Source organism: Rhamphochromis sp. 'chilingali' (genome assembly GCF_963969265.1).
Source record: "Rhamphochromis sp. 'chilingali' genome assembly, chromosome: 5".
Lineage (NCBI taxonomy): Eukaryota > Metazoa > Chordata > Actinopteri > Cichliformes > Cichlidae > Rhamphochromis > Rhamphochromis sp. 'chilingali'.
In genome coordinates, this window is record NC_137932.1 from 44,453,490 (window position 1) to 44,462,660 (window position 9,171).

The 9,171-nt window shown below is 44.7% G+C and overlaps 1 protein-coding gene across 1 annotated transcript; it reads left to right on the plus strand.

Annotated features, from left to right (window-relative positions):
• Window positions 1-2,477: 2,477 nt before the first annotated feature.
• On the plus strand, window positions 2,478-9,140 carry dytn (dystrotelin). Its single transcript, XM_080881924.1, has 14 exons — window positions 2,478-2,515; window positions 3,545-4,499; window positions 6,030-6,228; window positions 6,350-6,435; window positions 6,560-6,639; window positions 6,706-6,777; window positions 6,848-7,011; window positions 7,086-7,197; window positions 7,450-7,583; window positions 7,660-7,819; window positions 7,908-7,954; window positions 8,088-8,229; window positions 8,312-8,741; window positions 9,004-9,140. Exons 2-14 carry the CDS (start codon window positions 4,277-4,279, stop codon window positions 9,126-9,128), a joined length of 1,974 nt encoding a protein of 657 aa, XP_080738050.1. The 5' UTR covers window positions 2,478-2,515; window positions 3,545-4,276; the 3' UTR covers window positions 9,129-9,140.
• Window positions 9,141-9,171: the final 31 nt, after the last annotated feature.

The window sequence follows — 9,171 nt, forward strand, 5'->3', positions numbered from 1 at the left end:
ACGACCAGGACAGAGAGCCCAGGGATCGAACCGGCGACCTTCCGGTTACAGATGCGATTCCCAACCCCCTGAGCCACAGTCGCCCTTTTTGGTGTGAAGCCAAACGAACTTAAACGTTTTAGGATAAACCGAGCAGACAGTTCACTCTTTAAGCTAAGTGTATTTATGGGAGCCAAACAGCTGCCCGTGGACTGTGGTGAAGACACAGACTCAACCATGCTGTGCTGAAGTTTGTCCTTAAAGCGCTCTTATCCAGTATAAACCACTAATAATGAGACAGACGGTAGATGGAAAAGTCCTCCTCCTGTTTCTTTTGTTGTTAACTGCCATGGTTTGTTTTCTTTCTGCAAGTGTCCAGAGTCAGAAGAGACTGAGAAGGTGAGAGGAGATGGGACACTGGCTCTCCATTCTTTGCCATTATTCGCCTCTTCCTCAAAGCCATGCTCACCTCAGCTATCAATGTACCCGCTCCATTCCAGTCACACCTGTCAATTATCAGTTTACCCTCACTGACCCACGGCCACGTCCAGCTCTAAAAACACTTTACTACGAATAAATCTGTTTTCTTAATGAAACACTGTAAAATGTATGTGCTGTCTCTGCGTTTGAGTCCAGTTTTTCCTGTCGGCCTGTGACACTGCATCCCTGATGATACACCAGGACAGATCCAGCAGTGTGTGAGGAAGAGGAGGAGAAAAAGGAGCCAGCAGCAGCTGAGAGATGGAGAGGAGAACAGGGGGAGTACAGACAGCCGTTCTCTGTACTTGTTAAAAACAATTAAAATACATTCTAGATATTTCCAACACAAAATATAACAGCTACCTATACAGTGGCAAATACGTGGTGACAAAGAGAATCCAGATCAACTGGAAAATAAGACTGTTTTGTAAAATGAAAAGTTTTATCAATGTAGCAGAGCAGTGAGTCCCTGCTGCTGCTGCTACTGGACAAACACCTCCTTGTCCATGTTTCTGTGTCTGCAGACTGCCAGGACAGGATGGATCTGTTAAGGAGGAAAAGATGGACAGACAGCTTTGATAATACTTTGATTTACCCAGAATTCATTTAATGAAAATATTGTTTTCAAAGTGGGATTGTGCTGCTTTCAGTGGGAAAGGTTTACAGCTCTTCTAAATAAAAAAATGTAGCTACAATATGTTCATGAACCTGAAGTTTGCAAGTATCAGCATCAAATCATGAATGTGAAACTCATGGTGTTTCATGTGTCCTGATGCTCAGTCATCCAAGTAAACAAATGCCAAAAATGCTCATCTGGACATAGTGTTTTCTGGGACATGGTGTTTTCTGGGGCATGGTGTTTCACACAAATATAAATAAAATAAACACGCTGTCCAACACATCTGTAGCTGCTGCTGTCACACATGCTCGGTGACAGCAGCAGTGTGTTATACCTTCTTGGTCTTCTTGACCTTTGAAGCCTGTCACCAAATTCCAGCAGATTCTTCACCAGGACCCTTTGTGATAGTTCAACCCAGGAGCGTCATTTACCTGACGCTCCTGGGTTGTGTGAAATCCCAGAAATAAACCTTAGACAAAGTGAATCTGTGAACTAAGGTGTAGGTCTGTTAGGTTATGTTGCGGTGATCCTCGATTTGGGGGATTTGTGTTCATACTGGAGTGCAAAATTAAAACCAATAGAAGATGGACAAGAAACTTTCAAAGCCATCATGTGCTCAGTTTAGAAAAAATAAAAAAGAAGAGGAGGAGAAACGAGCAAAAGATGCAGGTAAGCAGATGTGTGATTGGATAATGGCAGGTCATCCTGAACCAATCAGAATCAGAATACTTTATTAATCCCTAAGGAAATTATGTGGATTACAGTTGCTCCAAGAAGAAATGGTAAAAATAGTAACAGTAACAGACTAAACTCCAAACATTATGTTACAGATTTTTAATATTAATTAGTCACTGTCAGTTGTTGATATGTCCTGTTCTCATTGTATGATGAATTATGATGGCTGTTTGCATTCAAATCACACTCTTTCTCTCTTCATGTGTGTGTTTCTCTGGTGAAATTCAGTCTGGTTCCGACAACAGTTTTATGTTAATGTACAATCCTTAATATGTTTTATGTGTGTGTGTGGAGGGGGGGGGGGGCAGAGGGAGTGTTCGCCCGGGGTGCCAAACAGGCTAGGACCGCCACTGGCCCTGACAAGCTCAGCTGAAGCTCTTCTTCTCAGTTTCTCTGGCAGACATTCATAAATGTCTCTGAGCTTCACCAAAGGCTGATGGCTGGGTTTTGGCGCCCTCTCATGTCAGAAGCTCAGAATGCATGACTAAAGCTGTGACTGGCTGGGAATCGTTAGTCGGAGATTAAATAAATCATGAAGCTCTGGCAAGCAGCTGATGTCACACTCTGCTGGCTGCGGATTGGTCCACAGGCAGCAGGTGATTAGCAGGTGTGCTGACACCTGAAACCTTCATCCATCAGCAGCTTCACTTTGTGTCTTCAGCAGCCAATGCTTGGGTTTCAACTGGGACAGAGTGAACGGAGGTGAGTCTGTGTCTACTTAGACTCTACTGTCTCTGTCTGTCTTTGTTTCTATGGTTCTCACTGACAAACTCTCTTCCTCCTCCTCATGGATGAGACAAGAGTCCACCACAGTCCAGAGTATCTGTGCTGATCCAGGAGCAGGGTTAGCCTAGAAAACAAAGAACGCTAAAGTCTGACTCAGTTACCATGGTCACTGACCTGCTTCCTGTCTACTCCTCCTGCTGAGCCCAAAGTCTGATCCTCGGTTTATTCTGGTGCTGAAATCATGAGAGCATTTAAAGATCTGCGCTCGTTCCTTGATGAGTTCCTGACCGAGTGTCACTGTTTTTGTTTCATAATCTATAACTAATGTGAGATTCACTCTGACCTCACATCTCCATAAACACCACGACACAGCAGAGCAGCATGAACTCTGTGCTTTCTATTCACAGCATGTGCAGTACAGTTTTGCAGTAATCCAGTGAGGATGATCAGAGAGGAAACATGGAAGACAGCAGTGTTAGAACTCATCTGTTTAAGTATTGTGATGATATTTGAACGATCAAAACTTTAGTAGTTTGAGTTCTGCAGAGTTTCCTTGCCTGCTCGGTGGCACTGATGATTCTCACATCTCCACCCATCTGAAACACAAGTTTGTTTGCTCTGTTTTTATTTATTTATTTCTATCCCCCCAGTGCGCAAATATAACTGAACCTCTGTAACACAGTAACCACATACCTGTAATCTGATTACTGATGGATGTAATGTGAATACTTTGGAACAGCCTTTTAGTTAGAGGTTAGTAAGTCTGAGTCTCTGTGAACTTCATAAAACATAAATTCATACATGAATGACTTAAAGTATTATTCATGAAACTAAACAAACAGTCAGCACTTTAAAACACACTGAAGTTACTAAAGTTTCTTTTCTCTGTTGAATTAAACTGTAACTTTAATCGTGATCAATCATTAATCACTGGCAATAATCATGTTCTGAATGAAACACAAAGAGCTGCTCACTGATCAACAATGAGCTTATTCTGTGTTTCAGACTCATCATGGATCCAGACTCCATCGGTAAGATCGCCTCACTGTTCAGTGAAACCTGAAACCCGCTGAACTCAGGTTCAACTACATGTTTAAAAAACAAAAGCCTGTGTGTGAGGAGATGACAGCAAACAGAAAGCAAATAGAGACAGAATAGAAATATGTCTGTTCTTTGTTCTGTTCGTTAAGATCAACATCCTGAAAGTAAAGTGTCACACTGTCTTCAATTATGTATTCAGAGCAGGGTGTTTGTGTAAGATGATCCCTGAGTGCTGCCTGACAGGTGAGCCTGAGTTCAGGGAGGATGGAGGAGCTCTGATAGCAGTCTGAATGAGATCCTTTGACAGTGCTGATGGTCATCATAAGACTCAAACATCTTCACTACAAACGGCTTACTTTCATGTATTTGTACACACAAATACATGTTGTTGTTATTTTTGTTTTTGTTTTTTTCCTTGTTTGTTTGTTTGTTTTGTTTTTGCTTTGTTTTATTATTTGCTTTGAGCCCTGTGTACAGGAGCTGCATGCAAAAAGATCTTTTGTTAAAAGGGTTGGCGTAATAAGCAAATGCTTCAGCCAGTACCTTTTGATTAGCCTTGTCTCGTGCTTTCTTGCTTTGTGGTAGATCTTTGTTCTGGCTTCACTGAGATATTTGAATGCTAATCAATCAAATCAAATCAATCAATCAAACAAACAATACATATATGTACAAAGAGTAAGAAGAAAATGAAGCCTGATGTACATGAACCTGAGCATTGACACAGAGACGATGAAGTTCACACAAATGTTTATGTTCACCAGCGTTTCCAGATGTTTATGTTCACCAGCGTTTCCAGATGTTTATGTTCCCCAGTGTTTCCAGATGTTTGCTTCCTGTTTATCAGAGAGTTTCAATCAAATCTGTCCATCGGGCTACAGAACTGCCATGAAGCTCCAGGCTCTGCAGAGACTCTGTTGCCGTGGGTAACAGTGCACTGAGTGTATTCTCTGTACCACATGTACTGCAGTATATGTACTGTACTCTGTGTAGTAAATGTACTGCAGTATATGTATAGTACTCTGTGTAGCACATGTACTGCAGTACATGTGCTACACAGAGTGCTATACATATACTGCAGTACACTTAATGTACTCTGTGTAGCACTGCGTGTACTCTTGTACAGTCAGATGTTCAGCTCTAACACTGACCCTGAGACATACTTGCCAACCTTGAGACCTGAGAATTAGGGAGACATTCCATAAAGGGGGGAGGTTAGGTATACATATACAGAAAACTTGAATTTCACAGTGTTTACTTATTTAAAATTGTATTTAAAGTAAGTTATTACTGTCCCCCAGCCGGGGCTGTCCAAATTCAGAGGCTGCATCCACCTGAGAACCCGGCCTTCATGGTCTAAGTGGGCCGGGTACCCTGAAAGCCAGGTAGGCCAGAAGTGAGCGACTGTGCCGGTCTAGCCCTCAAAAATATGTCACGAGCTTTCTCAGTGGAGTGAAACTCTGCCTTCTGCTCCTTGCTACCTAAATATAACCGGACGCTGACATAACTTCTCGACCATCTCACGCTTCTTTTTCATCAGTTTTCTGTTTGACGTTTATTCAGCTGTGTGAAAACCCTGAGAGGAACCCTCCCGAGGGATTAATACAGTTTTATTTAATCTAATCTAATAACTTTAATCTCAGCCAAACCGATTTACTCAGGAACAAATAAAACACTGAAAAAAGTCAAACAATAACATTTTTAGGTTATCTGTGTGCCTTATATATCACGTTTAACCTGAGTAGCCAAAGACCGCTGGGGTTTGAAAACGATCTGCCGGGAGTTTACTGTTCTCGCCGGCTTAGATATTTGAAATTTACACAGCTACATTCTCGCCTGAAAATATGCTAAAAGTTTATTTTGCAACCCAGAAAGAGTAATAAGAGTAATGTTAAAACTAAGTAGCTGCCGCCATTGGTGGGATGGCTGTAGCTCAGGTGGTAGAGCAGGTCATCCACTGATCGGAAGGTTGGTGGTTCGATTCCTGGCTTCCCCTAGTCTATGTGCCAAATATCCTTGGGCAAGATATTAACCCCAAATTGCTCTCCGATGCATCCATCGGAGTGTGAATGTTAGCTATGAAGCACTTAGAAAGATGTGAATGGGTGAATGCACTAGTTGTGTAAAGCGCTTTGAGTGCTCAGATGAGTAGAAAAGCGCTATATAAGCCGGTCCATTTACCATTTTTGGAAACTGGAATTGGCTGGGCCGCGCTATGAATTCAGGGATATGGTTTTTCATTTTTGTTTTCATTTTGTTTTGGTGGAAAATCAGGAGAAATTCGGGAGAATGGTGGCTCCGGGAGATTTTCGGGAGGGGCACTGAAATTCGGGATTCTCCCAGTAAAATCGGGAGGGTTGGCACGTATGCCCTGAGAGTCAGCTGACTTCATGAGCTCACCTCTGACCTGTACATGTTCAGATGTTACGGTGACATCGCTGTCTGTTTCTAGTGGACACCGTGTTGGTGCGACACGTCACAGCGGCTCTCCACTCGGGGGGTGGAGCTCAGAGTGACGTCGCAATGAGCAGACAGGAAGTGACCTGCGCTCTGAACAGGATGTTCCACAGCGCATCACAGGACGTGCCATTTCATGTGACTGCAGCAGCTACCGAGGAGACATGCAGTCTGATGTTCAGGTTGTTTGACCGGTCAGTGTACTCACAGTATCACATTACTTGTAGTGCTCATAGTACTAACAGGACTGCACCCAGTCAGAGTAACAATCTGTGTGCGTGTGTGCGCGTGTGTGTGCGTGTGCGTGTGCTGCAGCAGTCAGTCCGATGAAGTTTCAGCTCGCTCTCTTCAAACTGCTCTTATCGCTCTGTCCTCAGATAACCTGCTGCTAAAGTACAGAGGTGAGGACAATACACTGCTCTATAACAGGCCTTCACAATAAAATGCACAGCACTTCACAATAAAATGTACAGCCCTTCACAATAAAATGCACAGCCCTGTAGAATAAAGCTCGGGTGTTTTCAGGTCTGCTGCAGGTCTCGACAACCCCTTCAGGATCCATCAGCAAGCCTGGACTCAGGTGTTTGCTGATGGACCTCATCCAGGTAAAAAGCTCACACTACATTTCCCAACATGCCTCTGCTGCTGCTCTCTGTAACGTGTGTTTTCAGGTTCCTGCGGCAGTTCAGGAGGAAGTCGTGTTTGACGATTTGGAGGCGGCGGTTCAGTCGTGTTTTAAAGGGGTGAGAACACAAACGCACACCTGGCTGTGATTGGCCATCGTCATGGTTAACATGTTATGTGTGTTTATAGGTGTTGACCCCAACGGTGAGCAAGCATCATCTGTTGTCATGGCTGCAGAGTGAGCCATGCCTGTTGCTATGGTTATCCACTCTGTACCGGCTGTCAGCCAGTCAGAGCGTCCAGCACAACGTTCGCTGTCACATCTGTAAGACCCGCCCCTTCACTGGGCTCAGGTGATGTACATTTTAAACTGGAAACTGGGTAAACACGGTCCAGATGTGTGACGAAGATTTACCTGTGTATTCAGGTATCGATGTATGAAGTGTGTGAACGTCCATGTGTGTCAGAGCTGCTTCCTGACTGACCGCCAGACCAGGAAACACAAAACCCACCATCCAGTGCTCGAGTTCTGCAAGCAGGTAAGAACACACGTAACCGGAAGCACAGGGAACAGAACAGGTATCAGGGGGCACAGGTAAGAACTCATTTAACAGTACAGGTAAGAGGAACAGGTGACAGGAGACAAAGGTAACAGGAGTAATAGGTGAAAGCCTGACAGGTAAGAGGACGCAGAGAGGAAGCGAGGGGTAAATCCCCACAGGTGCACATGGAGGGGTAACGCTTGTAGAAGACGTAATAACCTGTTCAGTTCAGTTGTCATTCTATACCAGCCCACCTGGAGAGAGTCTCTAACCTCGTTGGTGCGCAGTGCTCATCACGCCTTGCTGCCACGGCGACACACTCAGAGAGAAGCTAATTGGAAGAGGGTCCTAATGTGGGAGGAGCCAAGCGAGACGGAGAACAGGTGTGAAAATAACACTTTCATAATACGACCCCCCTCGTTAGGTATCTTATTATAATTACATTTCTTTTCCCCTCAGAGCACCACCTGCTTCTGATGCCTCAACACGATTGGCTGGCTCGTCTCACAGCCCCTCCTCTGAGAGGGGTGTTTCACATGCCGCCTCAGAGGCTCCTCCTCCTCACTGCTCTTCTTCGTGTAAATCTCTGCAGACGAATGAGGACACGTCCAGTCAGCAGGTGACGTGATGAACTCACTGTGTACTGTGATGTCATAAAAATTATGTAATAGCAACAGTCATGTGACTGTGTGTGTTTGGCGTTGAAGACAGTGGCGTTGCTGACAGACGTGAAGAACCTACAGAGGGACCGATGGTGAGAACAAAGAAAAACAGAGCCAGATGGTTTTATCAGCCTCGTGTTTATGTTTGTTTGTTTCTTTTTATCTTGTTTTGTTTTAGTTTGCTACCTTATGTTGTTTGTTTGTTTGTTTGTTTTTCCCCATCAGGCTGTTGGAGCAGGAGCTCCAAACGTTTCGGCTCACTGTCCAATCCGAGCAGGGCATCCTGGAGGAAAGGTGCTCTGAGATGGAAGTTACTGTGGAAACATTGACGCGGTACAATGCTCAACTGCAGGGCATGCTCACACAGGTGAGTGGATGTGGGCGGAGTGATTGGCTGATGACTGCTGAGGTGCCTTCTATTAGTTGTAGCTGAAAATGTTGTTCTTCAGGCTCTGAACAAGATGGAGGCTCAACAACACGCCAGCAACATGCCAAACAGTGCCAACACGGAGAACACAGAAAGAGGAACCATCACGCCAACTTCTGACACTCTGAAAAGCACAGAAGAAGAAACAGAGGAGGAAGAGGAGATAGAGGATGAGTGGAGCCAGGAAGAACTTCAAACTCAAACATCTCCCACAATCCACCAGGGCTCACCTCCCTCACCTGATGGAGACTGTGAGGAGTCTGCAGGTCGCATGTCTCCACATCATCCAGTAGAGCTACAGCATGGCCCTGAGGAGGCGGAGCTACAAGGAGAACGAAACAGTCTGTCTGAAGAAGAGGAGGAACATGGGCCACGTAGTTCAGAGACGCTGCTGCAGGGGACTGTAGAACGACTGAAGGCTGCGCTGGAGACACACAGGTGGACTCAGACAGGTGAGGCACAGACAGGTGACTGAGACTGCAGAAGGAAACGGAAATGACTGCCTAAGGTCAGACTCACCTATCAGGTGAGCACACACCTGACAGTCAGTACCTGTAACAGTCAGTGCATCATTTACACCTGCTGCATATCCTTTCCAGCTCAGTCTCTTTGCCAAGCCAGTTAGCACAAGTCCTTTCTTCTTCATCTCTTTGATAACTTTGTCCTTCAAACACTAAAATTAATGTTACATCATGTTTCTAACTCTGTGTCCAGGTGAGAGGACGAGGGCGGAGCTTCTGCAGGCTGCTGAGCAGGTGGGAGACTCGATGCTCCACCTGGTCGACGCTATGGAAACAAACTCACCAGCTGATTCGTCCAGCTTAGAAAACTTTATTTAAACATTAAATAAATGCACAGATACAAAAAGTATCAAAGTTCACC